The following is a 22839-nucleotide window of genomic DNA, read 5'->3' as shown; positions in this document are numbered from 1 at the left end:
GTCGCCGTAAAAGTGCAGTTATAGCCGTACAATCTTCGCGGTCAGAGTGGATGTAGCATTGCTTTATTGATGCATGTATGAGTGTGAAAAGCTGAGTTATATCGTACAGTGAGTTATATTGTACAGTGAGTTATATTGTACAGTGAGTAAACGTGCCTGTTCACTTCTGTTTGTATAAATGATATTTTGTATCGAACTGTATTTTAAAAGTTATTTTAAATTGTACTTGTTTTCCTTTTTTTTGTAGAACTGAAACTTTTGACCTTTCCCCGAAATATTCACCTGTTGTGTACCATTTTGCAAATCTCGGAAAGGTGGTTCGCAGCTAGAAGAGATATGATTCCATGAAATACTTCGAGCCATTTCTTATGGGGTGGGCAATTTTACGAACAGACGGATGGAGTGGGTATGGGAAGTCCACTTTCGCCGGTAGTGGCTAATTTCCTTATGGAGCATTTTGATAGGGAGGCTATTGCTTCGGCGCTCGTCAAACCTATGATTTGGTGGAGGTATGTGGATGACACATTTGTGGTATGGACAGAATGTCCTGAGAAACTTCATAGTGAATATAATTGAAGGATGTTGCTCATTTTAGTGGTTTAAAAATACATGGAGATGGAGTCGGACGAATGCCCTCCTTTCTTGGAAGTTCTAGTAAGAAAGAAACCAGACGGCTCCTTAGGACATACCGTCTATCATAAGCCTACTCTCACAAATCGCTACCTCCATGCAGATTCTCACCACCATCCAGCACAAAAACAGGGCATTCTCACGACACTGGCCACAAGAGCGACACGAATATGTGAGCAATCAAATATCCAGGAGCAGACGTGCACACTCAGAGTCACGTTCAAGGGTAATGGTTACAACGATGTGCATCCCAGAGAGACAGCTAATCAGAGCTCACAGAAAGAAGTGAAGGGAACCGCCTGCTTGCCTTTCACAACACCACCGACAGAATCGCTAAGATCCTTTGCAAGCATAACATAAAAACCGTGTTTGGCACCGTCATTAAAATTGCTCATAGTTTAGGTTAAATCAAGGGGAAATTGTACTCTCTATTACGCCTTGAGGTGTATAATTCCCTGTACGTGCGGCAGTGTGTACATTGGCCAAACATGCCGGTCCATTGGGACTCGCATCAAGGAAAACCAAAGAAATATCCGTCTCAACCAGCCAGACAAGTCAGCAATAGCTGATCAACCCTATCGTCGGGTCATGATGTCGTGTTCCAAGATGTTCGAGCTCTTACCCACACTGCAGGTCTAGGATTATGCGGGAAGCTTTGGAAATACGTAAAAATCCTAACAATTTCAACAGGGACACTGGCTATCAATTAAGTAATACGTGGTTGCCAGCCATAAAGGGTTTACGTAGGTAGTTCTCTTCCCTGTCCCCTCTGTATTGTTATTTCATTTAGGTATTTCCCACATTCGTACGTTCGTCATCACCAGCTTGTTCATTCCAAGTTAATGTGTTATGTTAATGTCATACTTTCATACGTGTGTACAGCGGGTATCCCTCCCCCGTCCCCCTCTCACACCGTCTCACATCATCCGCTACTTTGTTTCCTTTTTTCAGCTCTATTCTGTTCTATCCTGATGTCCTTCGTTGCTTTTATTTTATTAGTTTCTATTTTCTTATACCACATTCGCCCCTGATTGGTCTGACGTCCTCTCTGATACTTCTCAACCACGCACGGTGTGATAGAACATCTCATTTGGAGATTGGTGTTGTCGTCAGCCCCCGCTTGGAGTGCTGTGCCAGTATACAGCGAGCCACCTGGCGACGAACGAGCGTATCACTGCAATTCTCCAACGGTAAAATATTCTTACATTCAAAACCCGCATTATTGTAGAAGACTTCCTCGCGAACAGTCGAGATTTTCTTCTGAAGACGTGGAACAAAGTTCACTACGAAACTTAGAGTTTCACCTTGTATTCTTTACTCTACATAAGCGCAGAAGTCCATATCATGTCTACAGGTACGGGTGAATAAGGCATCAATGTTAACAAAAATCGTCCTAGTTTAAATATATAAATAGTATGTAAAGAAAGGGTATACATTTTCGAAGACTGAAGAATGGTGGGTGAGGAAAAATTAGAAGTCGTTAAGAAAATAGAGTACGTAGGTATAATAATAAGTGGAAATGGAAAAGGTTCAGAACAAATAAAAATGAGCAAAACTAAAGGGCATGGTTGCGTTGTCAGCTATTAACATGTTGGACAGAAAGATGCCAGACAGGGATTACAGGGTTTATAAAAATGTACACTGGCGGAAAAATTATCCAGACACCATGAAGTAAGGAATGTAGAATACGGAAATTTTGGCAATATGTTTGTCGAGGTAACATATTTGATTGATTAAAGGTACAAGACTACAGGTTAATATCCGCGCGAGAAAACCCATCGCAAATGTCCATGCTGGTCCATTAATAACCGGTGTAATCGCCTGACTTGAATGCAGGCATGCAGACGTGCACGCATTGTGTCATACAGTTGCCGGATGTTGGGTTGTGGGATGGAGTTCCATGCCTGTTGCACTTGGTCGGTCAATACAGGTACGGTTAATGCTGGTTGTGGCAAATTCTGGAGTTATCGTTCAGTGATGTCCCATACGTGCTCGATTGGGGACAGATCGGGGGATCGAGCATGCCAAGGCAACTGTCGACACTGTAGAGCACGTTGGGTTACAACATCGGCATGGGGACGTGAATTATCCTGTTGTAAAACACCCGCGGGATTGCTATTCATGAATGACAGCACAACAGTCGAATCACCAGACGGACGTACACATCTGCATTCAGGGTGCTTGGGAATACCACGAGAGTGCTCCTGCTGACAAAGGAAATTGCTCCCCAGACCGGAACTCCCGGTGTAGGTCCAGTGTGTCGACACCGCAGACAGGTGGAATGCAGGCGCTCACCTGGCCTCCTAACCAACACACGACCATCGTTGGCACCAGGGCAGAACCGGCTTTCATCGGAAAACACAACGGACCTCCACTCCATCCTCCGATGAGCTCTCACTTGACACCACTGAAGTCGTCCGGCTCCATGGCTAAATGGTTAGCGTGCTGGCCTTTGGTCCAGAGGGTCCCGGGTACGATTCCCGGCCTGGTCGGAGATTTTCGCCTTAAATAGTTAATTCCTTGGCACGAGGACTGGGTATTTGTGCTGTCCCCAACATCCCTGCAACACTATCCTCCACCATAACACGCAGTTACCTACACATAGCAGATGCCGCCCACCGTCTTCGGAGGGTCTGCTAGAAATAGTCACACGAAATTAAAAACCACTGAAGTCGCAGACGGCGGTGGTTTGGATAAGTGGAATGCACGCCGCATGGCGTCTGGCTCGGAGCTGTCCTTCAAGTAACCGATTTCGAATAATTCGTTGCGTCACTGCGGTGCCAACTGCCGCTCGAATTAATGCTGCAGACGCAGTCAGCTGCGCCACAGCCATACGCCGAACACGGCGGTCCGCGGGGACGTCCGGAGCCCGGTCATCTTGCGATCGTACCTTCTTGTGAGCACTGCTGCCAGCAGGCATGCACAGTGGGGACATTCCTGCCAAGTTCTGCAATAGCGCGGAAGGAAAATCCATCTTCACGTAGCCCTATTATACGGCCTCGTTCAACCGCGGTGAGCTGTTGATACTGGCCTCGTCGTCGTCGTCGTCGTCGTCGTCGTCGTAAAGGCATTGTTGACCCACTCACAGTCACTCCGTCCAATTTCACAAGGAACTGACGCTCTCGCACAGCACAGTCCGTATTTAAAACAAACCTCATGTGCAACGTCATGGAACCGCTACTAACGCCATGCTAATGCGATTTGCGGGAAATTTGAATCAGCGTCATCAACGCCTACCAACGTTCGTTAATCTAGCACAACCCCTTCTTGGTGTTTGGATTTTTTTCCCCGCCAGTATATTTAATGCATTAGTTAAATTTAGAGCATTGTATAGAGCAGAGATCTGGGGAGTTGAAGAAAAAGTTCATACACTTGATGTAATCACTGGTAAATTTGCTAAAATAATAATTGAATTACTCAGTTGTACAGCTAACTATGAAGTAAGCTGATTTGCAGTGATCTAAGTCTACAGGGAGATATTGATAAAAAGATAATTAAGTATTGGCTAAGGCTGTTGGGATCAGTTGGCGAAGTGTTAAACATAGCCTTCCAACACCAAATATGGGAGGGGGTACGGAATATTCTGGAAAAGCTAGGAATGGGAGAACCTAAATACAACTGCTGAGAAAGTGGGTGTATAGAATACCAAAGAATTACTACAATAGTAGTTCTAAGAGTTAAGGATATTGAAAAGCAGCAAATTGCTACACAGTGCAAAACCGAGAAGTCACTGGGATAATTTTGCAACGTAATTGTAGGAATGGACTTAACATCTATATAAATAAAATAAATAGTTTTGTCTGTACATTGCTTAGAATTTAAAAAGGATACATTTCTGTATCGGTCGTGTCCATAGTAACAAGGAAATGTAGTTTTTAATTTTCCGTAATTTCTGTCTGTCTGTCTGTCTGTCTGTCTGTCTGTCTGTCTGTCTGTCTGTCTGTCTGTCTGTATGTATGTATGTATGTATGTATGTATGTGCACGCATCACGAGAAAACGGCTGAAGAGAATTTTAAGAGAATCGGTATGTAAAGTCCAGGAATAAGTCGCTACAATCTAGGCCAGAAATAATCTTATTCACGTTGAGGGAAACGGTAGTTTTGGGAAGGCCTAAAATTTAATTTTCAGACATTTATCTTGTTAGTGGTCCTACCTTAATGACAATCGGTATGCAAAGTCGCGGAATAAGTCGCTATAATCTAGGCTATAAATAATTTTATCCACGCTGAGTGAAAAAGTAGTTTAGGGGAAGGCCTAAAATTTAATTCCCAGATATATTACTGGTTATATAGTAGTATTTCCGATCATTTATGTCTTATAAATTTTTACCGTACCGGCTGTTATAACGGAGATGTTCATGAATTTGGATTTTTGTTGCTAAGTCCATATCAGCGCAGAGTCACGAGAAAATGGGTAAACAGGATACAATGAAAATTGGTATGTAAAGTCGGGGAATAAGCAACCACAGTCTACGCTATAAATAATTTTGTAAGACGCCCTAATATCATAGAGTCGAAAGAAAACTACATGTGAAGGCCTACAACATAGAAAGCTCATAACATTGATCAACAATAACATTACATTGACCATTGTTTGTTGTGATATGCTTTGTGTCTTCTGTCGCCACTCATCTCCGACAGATGGGATTACTGCTGTATACCGAGGGTTTTTTAAAAATTTGCTTTACGTCGCACCGAAATAGATACATCTTATGGCGATGATGGATTATTATATTAATGTTCATATCACCTGTAATTGGAGAATTAATAACTCTGTTGATGATAAAGAAACAAATCAAATCAAAGGAGTGGGAAGGAAGCACTCCTGGTCTTACATACGGTACAGCCTCAGCATTTGCCTGGTGTGAAAATGGGACACCATGGAAAACCATCTTCAGAACTGTCGACAGTGGTGTTCGAACCCACTACCTCCCTGATGCAAGCTCACAGCTGCGCGCTTTAACCGCACGGCCAACTCGCCCGGTCGTACCGTGTATAACTGCCTGCCTGAATATTGGCGGAAAGTAGCTGGGGAGTTAGATAACTGTCTTCTTTGCCATGCAATTCTTTTGGTTCATAAATTTTCTGATACTACTGGTACGTAACATACTGGTTCATCGTAGCATTCGATCTATTCAATCCCTACTCTGAGGCACTGATTGGAATGAGCAGTGTGCATATTTAACGGAATAATGGCAGAGGAGTGTTCACGGCTGTCTGTGGCCCGGTCATTCCATCACTGGAACCTTGGACTGTTAGATCGACACCGTAATAGGCATACTGTTCGTTAAAAGTGAGAAAGTGTGCGGTTTTTCATTTGATCGCATATTTTATATGATAACATTGCTTTTAAACGCTACATTTCTGATGACGTTTTTGCAATGGCCTAAGTTGACTTCAGTTAGAAAAACCACAAAGACAGTCTTTCTGAGAATCCCATACTATAACTCGCTAATCAACCTAATATGCATCATTAAATTAGGTAATGAAAGAGATTATACACTGTAAATTACATATGCATGATCTGTGAGAGATTAACTGTTATTGGTGATTCTAGTCCGAATGTTTTTATTGCAAGTATTCTGATTAAAGCTGTCACAGAGGTTCTTTAGATCTTGACCAGTCTTTATAAAGTGGAGTCTGCTGTTATTAGCCAGTATTAAAATCAGCCATCATAATAAATAGATGTGTGCTATGTTTATTCACGACATCTTCTAATAATGTTAAGACAGCTGTAGAATACTGTACACGAGGGCAATAATTTTTTATATATTAAATACGAGTTTTGTCTACGTTGTTCAGAATAGTATTTTTGTATGGGTCGTGTCCACTGTAACAAGGAAATGCACTTTTCGATTTTCCGTCATTTCTGTCTGTGTGTATGTACGGGTATCACGAGAAAATGGCTGAACAGAATTTAATGGAAATCGGTGTGTGAAGTCCGGGAATGAACCACTACAATCTAGGCTATAAATAATTTTATTCACACTGAGTGAAATGGTGGTTTAGGGGAAGGCCTAACATTTAATTCTCAAATATCTATATTATTAGTGGTCCTGTCGATAAATACTACATAACGAAAGTTATATAAAATTACATTTCCGATCATTTATGCCTTGTACGTTTTTACCACACCGGTTATGATAACCGAGAAATTCATGAATTTCGATATTTGTTGCTTACTCCATATCAACGCCGAGCATTGCTAACATGGAAGTATTGTTCAATTGAGTTAACTGGCGTTGGTTTTTGTCATGGTTGTCTTAAGGTGTAAAATCACGTGATCATTGGTTCATACAACAAAAATTGTGAAGATGATTATACAAATGAGAAAAAGATCGTAAAGGAACGAGCCCTTGAAGAATAACGATCCCTTGAAGAATAAGACAAGAGGGAGTCGTGAAACGAGGAAGAAATCTCTTTACGTAGGCACCCTAGTATCACAGAGTCCGAAGAATACAAATTGTGAAGCTCATAAAATTGATCAACAGTAACATTACATTGATCATTGTGTGATGTGCTTTCTCTCTTCCGTTGCCATTTCTCTCCGATAGATGAGATTACAGCTGCGTCCCGAATAGAATAACCTACGTGAATATTGGTGGGATATAGATGGCGCGTTAGATATATATATATTTTTTTAATGCCATTCCTCTTATTCATAAATTTTCTGATGATATTGGTACGCAACACACTGGTTCATCATAGTTTTCCAGTTATTCAATCCACACTCTGAGGCGCTGATTGGAATGGGCAGTGTTCAAACTTAACTGGATACGGCAGAGGAGTGTTCACGGCTGTCTGTGGCCTGCTCATTCCATAGCGAAGCACGGGCGCGTCAGCTAGTAACTGATAATCGTATAGCCTTAGCTACCGTGTACAGACATTTTAATGTGACGCCATCTGGCTGCCTGCTGGTTAGTTTCGACGTTCCATTTTACTCCAGGCCTACTAGATGGCAGACAGAGTAAACCTGTGTCTGTGACTGAGATTTAATGAATTTTGTCAAGTAAACACCAAATGTGTCGCCAGCTATTTTTTATATGCCTACATCGTACGACGTGGAGTGTCGAATGGATTTTTTTTCGCCCTTCAAAAATCCTACTACCTCTGCCAGGTTTGAATCCGCTATCTTGTGATCTGGAGGCTGACACTCTACCCCTGATCCACAGAGGCAGCTATACAGGAGGGTTATAACAGGCTATAACTCTGATACCATTTACCGGTACTTCAAGTAATAGCAAGTTAAATGACATTTCTATTGCTTTATAAGGCTCTTTGATATAAATTATTATTACTCCTACCGAGCAAGTTGGCCGTGCGGTTACGGATCCTGAGCTGTGAGCTTGCATTTGGGAATTATTGGGTTCGAATCCCATTGTTGGCAGCCCTGAAGATGATTTTCCATGGTTTTCCATTTTCACACCTGACAAATACTGGGGCTGTACCTTAAGGCCACGGACGCCCCATTCCCACTGCTAGCCCTTTCCTATCCCATGGCCACCATAAGACCTATCTGTATCGGTGCGACGTAAGGCCAATTGTAAAAAAACAAAACAAAAAAAAAACCAACGAACTATTCCTCATCCTCTTTTACGGATTCAAGAACAAAAGCAACCATCATATCCCTGTTAGTTGTGATATTTCTCTTTTTTAAAGTCAGAGTAACCTGAGGGATTCATTAAGCGCTAATGCAAATGTGTGAAGTGATGTTCTGTGGGCACTAACTTTGTTACGTGTAGTGGTGATGTTGGTGGGATTGAGGTGAATGTTGTGGCATTGACTCTGTTCATTGAAGAAGGGAGTGAAAGCGTTGCTTCTTCATCTTATAATGAATTTTTGTGTATTAATTAGTAAATGTATGTTAATGATTTTGTATGGAATTGAATTTAAAAAGTAACTTTTAAAACCTTACTTTTAGTGATAAATAACAACCTACTAAAACTTCTCGATTGGCAAAGACTTTGCGTAATACATATAATAAGCTTTCAGTATCAAGAATGTATTTCAATCATTGAGCATACTGTATATAATCATCGAAAACTGATAGTATTCAGGCGTTTCAACAATTTGTAAAATAACCACCAATTGCATCCTAGTATTGCAGTGGGCTCATCAGGTGGAACGCTACACCTCAAATTTTGTTGAAGTATTCGTTGTCCAAATATAGTGATGACAATTATTTTGATTTCTGATTAGAATTATATTTACGTATACATCTTATTTTTTAGTACCCTCTCCTCACAAAAGGTTGGTGACCTGCATAGAGTAGTTATCCATATTTTATGTTTCTGTGATTGGGGTTACTGAATCGTCAAATGTCGAATCACTGTGCAAGTTCCATGGTTAGGATCATCTTCATCATTGTCCATGTTTCCTTTCTATTTTGCCTTCTATGTTAAGTTGAAACAGCTTGTATATGCCATTTCAGAAGATGTAGTCACAATAAACTGCTTTCCTGTGTTTTGCCTGGGTTAAGATTTTGCACGATTTCCTGGTACAACGGAGTAGGTCTACCTCCTCATTGAAGATTCAGTCTACCAATGGGATCTTCAACATTTGTGATAAATGTACTTTTCATAAACCGGCAGTACGTACATTGACGAAACCTTTATTTGACCTTTAACTGCGTCGAGCACTTCACTTCATGACCTGCCTGCGATGTGCGAATTTAAAGTCACTGTTGTGCACAAGATGTTTTAACTTTGGAAACATGCCTCTTGTACTGCTTATCCTAGTTCTGATTTCTACATCCAGGTCCTATTTTGGCATTACCACAGATCCTAGGTACAGCTGTGAGTTTGCATCCAGGAGATAGTGGGTTCGAACCCCACTGTCGGCAGCCCTGAAGATTGTTTTTCGTGGTTTCCCATTTTCTTTACTTAATTTTGGCCTCGGTCACTTCTTTCCCACTCCTAGCCCTTTCCTATCCCATCGTCGCCATGGACCTATCTATGTCGGTGCAACGTAAAACAAATGTAAAATAAAGGTCCTGGGTACTTTGTATGTGACATCTTTTCACTGGTAACAGGCAGGAAGGTAATGAGAATGATTGCTGGTATAAGCAGGTGAGAACAATTGGAGTAGGGTATTTCGAATGAGGAGATTAAGGCAAAGATAACAGTGAAGTCGGTGGATGAAGCTCCTCATATGAAACGGCTACGGTGCTGGGGTTATATGAAGAGCATGGAGGCGGATAGGTCATCTAGAAGAATAATCGACTCGACAATGGAGGATGAGAGAAGCAGGGGGAGACCAGACATAGGGTTAATTGCAAATGGAGGATAGGGGTGTTTGCATAATTAATTCACAGAGGCTTGCAGACTGAATGCTGATAGCCGTAGAAGTGTATACTGATGTATGTATGTACACTACGTATCACAAGGTTCATGCAGATCACAAGTAGAACCAGTAATTCTACAATGAATCATAAATACGTTGGTTGAGTCATAAGTCATGACAACTATTTTTTTTCTCGCGAACAGGAGACAACACGGAAAATCTAAGATATGCATTTGGAAACGTACAGTATGTACTTGCGTATGATGCCACTAGATGGTGTATGTAAATAACAGTGTGGGTCTAAGCATGGCCCCAAGTTCAGTGTGTGAGTGAGAGCGTTGCAAAATGGAAGTCAGCAAGCAGGAGCAACGATCGTATATTAAAATAGCAGGTCTCCGCGGCAGAAATGCACGCCAATGCCATGCAGAGCTGCGGGAAGCATTAAGTGTGCATACCATGCCCTTTAGAACAGTGGCGAGGTGGTTGGAGACGTTAGCAATACACATGCAGCGAATGGTATTCAGCGCCTGCCGCACCGCTGGCAACGCACAGTGGAAATCTTGGGTGATTATTTCGAAGATCTGTAACCAGTGGAGACCTGTCCTTTGTATTTTGTCTTGTGTTTTTGTTGTCTATACCATAATAAAACAATGTTTGCCATTGGTCTGTGTTCTGTCACTTTCCTACGAGAATCTCCTGAAGTCAGACTTTTCCAAATGCATATCTTAGATTTTCCGTGTTGTCTCCTGCTCGTGAGAAGAAAAAAAAGTAGTTGCCCTGACTTGTGACTCAACCCTTGTGTACAAGTCGCTTGTATAGCTGAAGAACATTTCCCATCAGGACATTTTAAATTTGCTATTGTGTATTGAGATGGCTATTTTATGTTTCTTATCCGTTCTGGTAACAGGAGAATTTTTCCATTGTGAAATTTTGAAACTTAACTGTATTGTTGCAGTTTCGTTATACGTAGTGACATCACAAGAAAGTTTTTCACATATCTCATTACGACAGTAGCAGCTGATCAGGTCAGTTGGTTAAGGGTCGTGTTCCATGTTGAAAGTGCAGGAACTGAAATCTGGTGCTGCCGATTGGCGTATGAAAGTACCTAAAAATACATTTTATCATATCTAAACATTATCATTGAATACATAGCATTAATTTTATTCTTTGTGGTAGTTTGCCATTAATATGATATATGTATGTAGCTAAAATGTATTTATAGTAGAAAGAAATGGCGTATGGCTTTTAGTGCCGGGAGTGTCCGAGGACATGTTCGTCTCGCCGGATACAGGTCTTTTGATTTGACGCCCGTAGGCGTCCTGCGCGTCGTGATGAGGATGAAATGATGATGAAGACGACACATACACCCAGCCCTCGAACCGGCGAAATCAACCAATGATGGGTTAAAATTCCCGACCCTATCGGGAATCGAACCCGGGACCCCTCGAACCAAAGGCCAGCACGCTAACCATATAGCCATGGAGCCGGACGTATTTATAGTATAAGCTGATAATAGAAAACGGAGAGTTTAGAAGTAAATGAATCTTGACAGCAGTGTGGTTAATAATCAAGCATTTAATTCAGGCTAGGGCTAACTAATTTTATTATGTATTTACAAGTAAAACATTTATTTATTTATTTATTTATTTATTTATTTATTTATTTATTTATTTATTTATTTATTTGTGTATTTATTTATGTTTTTATGTATGTATGTATTGATTTATTGATTTATTTTGCAGCTTGATACCATCTTTTCACGGCCAAAGAAAACAGGTCGTGGCGGTGGTGGTCAACTTCCCCGACCTCATTCAGAATCTGACTTCAATGATGTAGAGGAGCAACACACCCAGTTTGTAGCAAGATTAGATGAAATGGGAGTCAATGAAAAATATGAAGAAATGCTGGTAAGCCAGATTAACTTATTTCCCTGCCATATATTGTTGATGCATAACTCTTACGATTTTTCTTTCTCGTCACGCTCCTTGTTGTTCTGCTTTAACAACACTACAGTACTAGAACTTCTCTCCTTCTATTTTTTATTGAACATATATTACTTACAGTAAATTATCTTCTTTAATTTACATGTAGCTGCAAATAAACTAATTTCCTGCTACCTTTCATCTGGATTTTGGAGCTAATTGCTGGCTGTTTTGGTGTGGTGTGCTGGGTGTTGTTTGTGTAATACAGAAGGTTGTTCTTGTACGGTGGGTACTTACGCCAAAGAAAGCTGCACTTTATGATTGGAATGTGCCACTTTCTGTGGATATAGTTGATGCCCAAAGGTAACTTTCCAGACAGTGAGCCACTTAAAAATGCATGTAGAACACCAAAATGGCAACCATTTAAGATGGCGCAATTAGCCGCTGTATTGGTGCACTGAATTGTTTTGTACCTCAGCTCCTAATGGTTGGATTTCAATTTTCTTGTTTGTTTGTTTGTTTGTTTTATAAAGAGGACTCTTTTTGTCCTTATACATTTATCCCTGTACCTTAAGGACTCTGCATAACTTAAAAAAAGTATTTTTAGTTCATTTTTTGTAATTGTATGATTTGTGGTAGGCCCCTATTCTCTTAAATTTATTTTCATTCCATTATAAAGGTTTGCTCAGTTTAAACACTAACATTTCTTTGTTTCATATTGAACATTTCTGAATCTTCATGAAAATGGCTCTGCAGCTGGCACATACTAAATCTTCCCCCAGTGCCATAGACTGGACCATATGTTGCTTATGTCAAAAGTCTACTGATGAAGACTTTATTTACCCTGCCACACACTGCTGAATAACTTGTTGGTGTTGGCTACAGGACGTTTGCAAAACATTTAATTCTACAAACTGGTAAATTACCTAAATTGTTAAAACAAGCTGAAGTAATTGGCGTCTTGAAACCAGGAAAAGAAGGAACTGATGCGTCACATTATCAACCAATTTCACTCTTTAGCATACCAGTATTCTACATGATGCTTGAAAGAATGATACATAACCGTATCCAGAAAGCAGTAGAAAGAGTCATCCCAGTTGAACAAGGGAGTTTCGGAAAGAATCGCAGTTGTTGTGATCAGGTTTTAACACTTGACAACAGAGATTGAAGCAGGTTTGCAAAAAAGACTGAAGACTGTTGCAACTTTTGTCGACCTTGCATCAGCCTTTGACACGGTCTGGAGAGAGGGACTGTTGCTCAAGTTTGTTCAGCTTATCCCTTGTCAGAAGCTAGCATTCTTACTAAACAATATGTTATCCAACCGCCGGCTTGTGTGTTTCTGATCGGTGAAAGAAACAGGTGGAGATCTCTAAATAACTGTTTACTTCGAGGGTCAGTATTATCTCTCATTCTATTCATTCTTTACATCCATGACCTGCCAAGAACAAATTCAAAGAAGATACAGTTTGCAGACGATCTAGGTTTAATTACTCTGGGTACGGATTTGGCATACTGTAAGGATGTACTTACAGAGGACCTAGCTACCATGTGTGACTATTTCCACAAATCGAGACTCCAGCCAAATCCTAGTAAAACGGTGACGCAAGTGCGATAACAGGTATAACTGGAAAACAATGTTCTCTCACGCATGGGTAACTAATGTAGATATCGAAATTGAATTATTATTATTATTTTACGATCATGATTATTATCATCATCATTTTATGATGATTATTATTATTATTATTATTATTATTATTATTATTATTATTATTATTATTATTATTATTATTATTATTATTATAATTCGCTGGGCCCATCAAGGACCACGTTAAGCCTTGTTGCATTTGACACTGAACTTGGCCTTCTTTAGAGCCCAAATTTCCCTCATTCTTTGTGAGTGGGCCTGCTTACGCTCCTCTGTCCAAGGGGCACCGTGTCTTCTCTTCGGTTGCTCGTCTCGGTTTAGCCCGTTCGTCAATATTTTCTTGCGGAAGAGATCTCTGTTAAGGGCATCTTCAGCTGAGATATGTAGCATTTGCAGGTCTTCTTTGGTATTTCTAAACCAGGGAATTGTGGTTTTGGGGTTTGAATCAAAAAGTGAAAGATTTCTTTAGTTAACTTTCTTCCGTCCATTCTTTTCAGATGACCGTAAAATCGTGCCCGCCTTTTTCTGATTGTGTCTGTAATTTTCTCTATTTTAGTGTAGACTTCCTTGTTGGATCTCTTTTGATGGATTCCATTTCTGTACTTTGATCCCAAGATTCCTCTCACAATTTTGCGTTCTCTTTTCTCCAGTTCTTCAAGGAGTCCTTTGTTGGCATTTAGAGACAGGGTTTCGGCTGCATATAGAACTACTGGCTTCAGAACTGTTTCATAGTGACGTAGCTTGGTGTTTTGGGAAAGGCATTTTTTGTTGTAGATTGTGCGGGATGTTTGGTAAGCTATTTCCAGTTTGCGTACTCGCTCCTGAAGTGCTTCTTTGTCCAGTCCATTTTTCATGATGATCTCACCCAGGTATTTGAATTTGTCTACTCGGGTGATGTCCCCGTATTTTGTATGGAGTTTTGGTGGAGCCTCTTTGATGTTAGTCATTACTTCTGTTTTCTCAAACGATATCTGCAAACCAGTTTGTTCGGCAATTTCCTTTAAAATTTCAACTTGAGCTCTAGCGGTTTCTATGTCGTTTGAGAGAACAGCAATATCATCGGCAAATGCTAAGCAGTCTGTTGCGATCCCCTTGAATTTGGTTCCTATTCTAGTTGGTTTCCTGTAATCTCACCCGCCAGGTTCTTATGATCTTTTCAAGAACACAGTTGAAGAGTATAGTGGATAGCCCATCACCTTGTCGGAATCCTGTTTTGATGTCAAAGGAATGCGAGAGACATCCGTGGAACTTCACCTTGGATTTTGTATCGGTCAGGGTGGCTCTAATTAATGCCAGCAGTTTCAAATCAACTCCAAATTCATTTAAGATGTTTAGCAGGACTTCCTGGTCAATGGAGTTGTACGCTTTCTTAAAGTCCACAAAGACAGACACATACTGCTTGGACCTTAGTGTACAATATCTGATGATCATTTTGAGATTTTGGATCTGTTCAGCTGTTGAGCAACCTTTTCTGAACCCTCCTTGGTATTCACCTATTTGATGTTTGACTTGTGCTTCCAAATGCTCCAGGATGGCAAGTGATAGAATTTTGTAAGTCACGGGTAGCAACGTAGTTGTTGATGTTCTTCATGCTGCCATTTTTGTGTAATGGATGGATCAAAGCTATTTTCCAATCCTCGGGTAGGGTCTCCTTGTTCCAAATTTCTTCTATTTGCTTTTGCAAGATATCAAGTGATTCCTCTGGGGCATATTTCCATAGTTCTGCTACTACTGAGTCTTCCCCCGGCGCTTTGTTATTTTTGAGACGGGCAATGTGGCGCTTGATTTCATCTCTGTCGGGTGGTCTGGAATCTGGGTACCTGAGTAAGGGTTCCTTGGTCTCAATGGCGCTTTGCGGTTTAGAGCAATTAAGTAAATTCTTGAAGTAATCTGCCAGAATGCTGCAATTTTCTTCATTTGACGTCGCCAGTGTGCCGTCCTTTCGCTCAAAGCATAGAGATGGTGGTTTATAGCCAGTGAGTTTGCGTCTGAAGGCTCTGTAGTACTCTCTGCTTTCATTCTTCCTGAAGTTTTGTTCTATCTTTTCAATGAGAGATTTTTCATATTTACGTTTCTCAGTTCTGAACACCCTAGCTGCATGGGCACGTTGGGTTTTGTAGGTTTCCCAATCATTTTCTGATTTCGTAGAGTAGTACTGTTTCCACGCATTGAGTCTTTCTTGGAGGACTGATTCGCAGGTACCATTCCACCAGGCATGCTTTTTGCTTCTTTTGATTTCTGCAACGTCTTTGGCGGCCTCAACAAGGAGACTTTTGGCGTTGTTAAAGTCACAGTCATTTGGTCTAGCCTTGTCCTGGAACTCCTCGACACTTTGTCGAAGTTTATCATTGTCGAAGCGTGTGATCTGTTTGGTTGTCTTCCTTGTGTTTGCGGGAATTGGTTTGAATTTGATAAGAGACATATAATGATCTGAGGCCACATTGATGCCTTTCTTTACCTTGACATTCATAATCTCAGGGCTGTTTCTCCTGGAGATTGCAACATGATCAATTTGGAACTCTCCGAGAGCTTGGACGGGAGAACGCCAAGTCATTTGCTTTCTGGGTAGATGGCGAAAATGGGTCGACATGACCTGCAGGTTGTGATTTTCGCAAATGGACACCAGTCTTTTGCCATTGGGATTGGTTCTTTTGTGAGCAGGGTAATTTCCTATAACTTTCTTGTACTTCTGTTCATGGCCTAGTTGGGCATTGAAGTCACCCAAAAGAAGCTTGATATGGTGTTTGGGGATTTTGTGTAATTTTTCATCCAGTAGGTCCCAGAAATTATCAACTTCGTCTGGATCAGACTTGTTCTTATCGTTTGTAGGAGCATGTGCGTTAACTCGGGCGTAAGTTTTGTTCGCGCATTTAATTGTGAGTATAGACAATCTGTCATTCACAGGTTCGAAATTTGCAACCGATTTAAGGACTTTGGTTCTAACAGCAAACGCGGTTCCAAGCATCACAGCTCCATTGAGGATTCCTCTTTGCGCTTTGCTCTTGAAAAATCGGTAGCCTTCGGATTCAAAAATCTCTTCATCTGGGTACCTTGTTTCCTGTAGGGCCATTACGGATATCTGATTTTCGTGAAGAGCTTTGGTGAGGGTTTTCAGCTTGCCAGTTTGTGTAAGTGAATTTATGTTGAAAGTTGCTAGAAAGGTTTTAGATTTTGGCCTGAGTTTTTGACTCTTCGGGGTACACCGAGACGCTCCGACTCGTCTCTTGCATGATGTCGAGTCTCCCCCAGAATGCGAACGAGACTCGTGCGCTGTGGCATTCACGACGAGGGATTTATCCGATGATTTACCCCCTGGGGTATGTTTCTTGAAATGTTGTGCCATCATGCTTTTTGACTTGACTTTGCTTTGGATGGGTACCCATCCTTTTACAACTAGGGTTGTTAGCCCTAGAGGTTGCCTCAAGATGTTTTCTGGCTTCTGGTCATTTACCAGTCTTCGCCGTAACCCTGGCAAGGGACCAGTTTTTTTTCACGGTGGTATTTTATTTCCCTATTACCCTCTGACTCTGCTGGCGGCAGAGCCAGCGAGCTTCCCCAATTCCAATGGGACGCGCCCGATGGAGGTAACCTTTAAATCCCCACACGGGATTATTATTATTATTATTATTATTATTATTATTATTATTATTATTATTATTATTATTGCTTGTATGTATGGCTGTGAAGTGTTAAATCCAGTTAGTATTCGTATTATTATTGTGATACGATCGTATTGTGTGTGAGGTTATGCCATGAAACATGTGTTGTACATATACATTTATAACAGTTCCGTTAATGTAAATACCTGTGAAATAATATTATAATTTATTCTTACCTTGTAATCCATAATTGTGAAACACACTGTAACTTCCAGAATGGTAGTAGGCATGAGAACGATTGAGAATATTCAATACATTACAATGTATGTATAATGCAGTCTCTAATTTTCGAGAAGGTATATTTTGTAATCTAGCTTTCTAGAAGCCTGGCCAGGCACATATATATAAGGAGATGATCTTGACGGTAAAATTTAGTTGTTGTTTAGTAGAGTTATGGTATAGTAAGTATATATCCCGGGCTGACATGCAGTATTTGCAGTCTCCGTATTGAAATACGCAGTCATCTGTTTTCAACTGTGTTTCAAAGTTGTAAACTCCACATTGAAGTGTTGGCGGTTGTTTTTAATGGCGGCTTTGTCGATATTCTTGAAGTGAAGTGTTTTGTTGTGATAATGTGATTAAGATTATGTGTGTTAATTTGTGAATATATGCCAATGAAAATAATTGTACCAACTGTAAGCCATTTTTGATCCTTGTGTCAATTTGGTTTCGTCCCGAGCTGAGTGTATTTGTCAAAATGGCTCGTTACTGCTTCATGTGGTACGATCCTGTAACTTCTGTGATTGCACGAAAAATGGCAGTCTTTGTGTTTTCTGTCATGGATGGTCTAACTTTCCACCAGAATGACAAGCGTCTCGGTATAACACTGCGATAATATGACCTGGCCAGTCAGAATGCATTCTCGAAAAGTATAGCCGCTGATGGCCTCAGCCTTTTACGAAAGTGCTGCCATCTGGTATGATTCGGAATAAATACGACTGTTGATTAGCATTCGTTTTTGCGTAAGTGGAGGGAAGAATTGTTGTTTGAATTGTGTTTTACTTGGATCATTTCTAGTGTGGTCAATACGTTCATTTGAATTATTTCTGCTATCATCTACACGATAAAAATTCATATTTAGGAATCATGAAAACCTGTGAAATCTGTGATAAGTCTTTTGCCACGAGATATCTGGTAAAAATACATAAATTACAAATACACAAGTTGTCATCAGAGCCACTAAAGCGTGGGCAGCCCAATGGAACTGGATTTACTTGTAAATTTTGTAGCTGGGGCACATCCAGCGAACGACAGTTGCGGTGACATGTAAGCGTCAAACATTCAGTCAGAAGACGCAAAATTCAAATAGACTGTCCTGGTAAGTACTGATGATTTCTATATTGCGAGTTTATATGGGATAGAGGTAATGGATTATGTTCTTACTCAAAAGCCTTTCTTTTTCATTTCAGTGGTGAATTGTTCGTATATCGCTGTGACTCACTACGAGTTGAGTCAGCATGTGTTGCGTGACCACAGTGAATTCATTCTTGAAGGATCTTCTATTACAGAAATGTCTTTTAGTAACATGAAAGGTAGGAAGAATGTTCAACCATTGTACCATAATAGATCTTCATATTCATAATTTTTGTTCACTGTATGTAGTTAGGCAATCAATATGGAGATAGTTGAATGCATAAATGTTCATTTAAGTTTATTAAGGGTATTCCATAAAATATCACAACCTGCTACAAGCTCCTCACAAAAATTTATGACATTTTCCTCACATGCTCATTAAATGCCAAAATTTAAATCAGTATGATTTTCTGTTCCTATTAATAGCACCATTAATGATACTCGAAATGTACTCGTCACCAAATGTGATGCTTTCAGAAAAATTTTCCTTAATATTTTCAGTATTTACGGTATTTGGCTCAGGCGGCAGCGTGCCGGGCTCTCGCCGCTGATAACCATAGTTTAAATCCCGGTCACTCCATGTGAAATTTGTGCTGGGCAAAGCGGAGTCGGGACAGGATTTTCTCCGGGCACTGCGGTTTTCCCTGTCATCTTTCATTCCAGCAACACTCTCCATTAACATTTCATCTGTCAGTCATTTATCATTGCCCCGGAGGAGCTCGACAGGCTTCGGCAGCTGGCACAATTCCTATCCTCGCCGCTAGATGGGGGCTTTATTCATTCCATTCCTGACCCGGTCGAATGACTGGAAACAGGTTGTGGATTTTTTTCACGGTATTTGAAATACATTATTTGCATGAGGAAAAGATATCCTTAGGATGCACTTTCAGATTTCTTGAATGTGTCATCTAAAATGGTTATACTGGTATTAACTACATTTTATCATTCTTTGAAATCTCAAGAAGAGTGCCTATGATGCTTGCTAAGTTGGGACTGAACTAGTTCTAGCAGTTACAGTGTTATATCCATTGAAAGAATGTGTACAAAATTCCCAACATATTACCGGTAGTGCATGATGTAACCCCGCATTTTAAATTACGTAGCTGCTTTGAATATAGAATGATTACTTTCCCCTGTGAAATATAATTTTTGCAAGGCTGAAGTGGCTGGAGTGATTATGATTTCCATTATAGAGTTATGAGCATGGGAAGTCAGTGTGTTGATGTCACCGATTGATCTAGAGCAAACCTGCATTTTATGCAATATTACATCATGTTCATTCTGAGATAAAATAATTATTTTAACTTTCAGGAATAACTTAGAGATGGAGATGCTTGCATAGTAAGATTGTCTACAATCAGTCTTGTCTGCTCCATTCCACAGTTCATGACAAACTAGACATTTAGGCTACATCTTCTACAATCTATTTTGTCCACAAATATAGTTCCTGTGGGAGTTAAAGATGTTTTCTCAACTGTTAGTTTCACAGAAATCAGTGACAGCGTCAGTCGGTCGGTCGGTCGGTCGGTCGGTCCTGATCTGGATTACCAATACCATTACATGTTCTTTTTCTTTGTGAGCTGGCAAGAAAAGGGCTTACTTCTTGGCAAAAATCTTCCTGGTATTTACATAAATTTATGAACTAATATTTTTTACATCCAGTAGCGGCGATTAGGGCGGTAATCCGCCCCATCCACCCTCCCCCCCCTGCTTTCTGGAGAAAATATTATTTTTATTCCATTTTAGCCTGCTGAAACTCAGGATTATTAAAAAAAAAAGCTATTTGTACAAGCTCTGTTCTCTTATCACCTAATTCTTTCCTTTCTTTATTTTTGTTAATTATTAACAAAATTAGTGGTAGATATACTCTCAAAATACCGGCCTTCTCGGCTAACCGATTTCTATAGTGCCACAGCAGGGAGTGGACACTTGGTATATGCTGTGAGGAAGGGTAACAGGGGTGTGTGTGTATATATATTTATTATTTATTTATTTATTGTAGCAGTGACGAAGTTAGGGCTCATGGCGCTCTCTTACACTTAACCACATAATTGATCTACAGATAATACATATATAAAAGAAATGTACTATTCTATCATAAAATCAAAGATAAGTTAAAAATTACAGATTTGGGCAACATATAATGAAGAAAGAAAGCAGAGTTCAACAAATAAAATAGAATAAAATTCGGAGCGTATAGATAATGAGAAAGAGACAAAGTCATAATGAAAAAGTAAGATACAAACTGAAAAAATAAGCAATACATAAAGAGAACACAATAAGTAATAAAGTAAATGGAAATATAAGTATGGCAATAAAAGTGATCTATGTACATGAGTAAGAAGCTAAATATTATGTACATTACACTATAATAATAATAATAATAATAATAATAATAATAATAATAATAATAATAATAATAATAATCACACAACTTATCATACGTCATCATACACACGAAACAATCACACGGAACAATCACACGAAACAGTGAGCAGTATTCAACAGGTAATCTCTACATGCAATCTTAAATTTCGATATTGAGTCTGAGTTCCTGACAGCAGCTGGGAGTGAATTCCAAAGTCGTGACCCAGCCACAATGAAGGATCTGTTATATATTGAGGCGTGGTTGACGGGAATAGCGAGGGAAGTGCCAGATCTAGTGTTACAATTATGGAATGAGGATAATAAATGGAATTTTGAAGAGATGTATTTGGGTAGATTTTCCTTCTGAGTTCGATATATCAACGTAAGTACGTGGAATTTCCGTCGCCTCTCGGGTTTCAGCCAGGAAAGAAATGTGTAGCTATGGGTTATGTGAGCATCGTAACTCAAGTTAAAAACAAATCGAAGACCAGAGTTCAGTGCTCGTTGAAGTTTCATAGTTTGTTCACGGGTTGCATCAATGAGGACAATGTCGCAGTAGTCAGGTATTGGTAGTATCAAAGTTTGGAGTAGTTTTATCTTTACGTCTTGTGGCAAAATGTTGTTTCAGGGGGTGTAGCGTCACGTACATCTTTCTACATGTATTTCTTACGTGTGACAGACCAGTCAAGAGTTTATCAGGATCATACCTAGGTTCTTCACTTCCTTACTGAACGGGATTACGGTGGCATTTAATGTCACCGGAGAAATAGCATAATTTTTATACATGATGTTTAATAATTTCTGAGAACCGATAATAATTGTTTGAGTTTTTGGGGGGTTGAGGAGGAGAGAGTTTTCACTGGCGTACACACCGAGTTGTTGAAGGTCGGAGTTAATCTCTTATTGCATTCGATACCAATATATATTTATTTATTTATTTATTTTTGGCAAGGTCATGGACACTGAGGTATGGTTCACCTGCTTGTCGCACGCATTCGTCAGTCTCTTTAGTGTCTTGTTAGTTTCTTAGTGTGTAGTGAAGTACTAAATTATTTTAATTGTATAATCATAACCGTACTTCTTTTTAATTGTAATAAATATGTAATATTGTTCCTTTGGTGAAAGTTTTATTCTATAGGATTGAATCAAAATCTCAAAAAACTATTATTACCACACTTAAATTGGTTAACTGTCAACCTTTACCTCTTTCGAAATTTGCTCAGAGAGCATCCAAAAACTTAATGTTTTGCAGCTCTTCTTTTTCAGTTTTAATTCATATACTCCTGCTATATCCCATAAACCCAGGTGCTGTTTGTTGTCTGTATATTTTTTTCCCCCACACTTTTAATTCCCAATGGTCGCTACTGGTTACATTCTTATGTAATTCATCAACTTTCTCTGAAAAAATATATGCTTTATATTTTTTGAGGTAAATACTAAGGAAATGCTTATTTTGTCATTCAGTAAGTCTACTTGAAACTCTGGAAAAGAAAATTAAATAGTGAATGGTTTATTCCAGATTTTGAAGAATAGAATGTTCCAGAAAATTATTTATTTAGGACAGTAGAGCACTGGCTTTCTGAACTCAAGTTGGCATGTTCGATCCTAGCCCAGTCCAGTGGTACTTTAATTTAGTGATGCTTTTTGAGGTTCCAACCAGCCTCCAGGCTGGAGACTTATCAGGTGATAGTCAGAGGTGTTTATCAAAATGGTCTGAAGCTCACTTAAAATTCTCAAGTTCAAACTTCACTTGTAAAAGTATGCAAGGAAATAACATTTTAATGTTTAAATGGTCATTTTTAAAACACAACAATAAACACTAGATCACCAAAACTGAATACTCTATAAACAAGTTTAGAAAGTAAATATAAAATAAAAATTAAGTGTCTACTTTGCAGTCATATTTTGTGAGTTTTTATGGAATGACCCTTATCATAACACAAATTGGAGCTGTTCAATGAGTTCATAATGTTAATAA

The 22839-nt window shown here is 39.7% G+C and overlaps 1 protein-coding gene across 4 annotated transcripts in view; it reads left to right on the top strand.

The window, feature by feature from the left end:
• Positions 1 to 22839, top strand: part of dia (diaphanous related formin 1) — a 513998-nt gene that overhangs the window by 147815 nt on the left and 343344 nt on the right. For 3 of the 4 annotated variants that reach the window (XM_067134775.2, XM_067134773.2, XM_067134776.2), the window contains one exon: positions 11655 to 11819. In XM_067134775.2, the coding sequence (XP_066990876.2) occupies positions 11655 to 11819 (165 nt within the window). Of the gene's footprint in view, positions 1 to 10408; positions 10477 to 11654; positions 11820 to 22839 lie in introns of those variants that run through there. The other variant, XM_067134774.2, reaches the window with a different exon arrangement.

The sequence above is a fragment of the Anabrus simplex genome, chromosome 1 (assembly GCF_040414725.1).
Source record: "Anabrus simplex isolate iqAnaSimp1 chromosome 1, ASM4041472v1, whole genome shotgun sequence".
Classification (NCBI taxonomy): Eukaryota; Metazoa; Arthropoda; class Insecta; order Orthoptera; family Tettigoniidae; genus Anabrus; species Anabrus simplex.
This window is presented reverse-complemented; position numbering and strand designations above follow the sequence as displayed.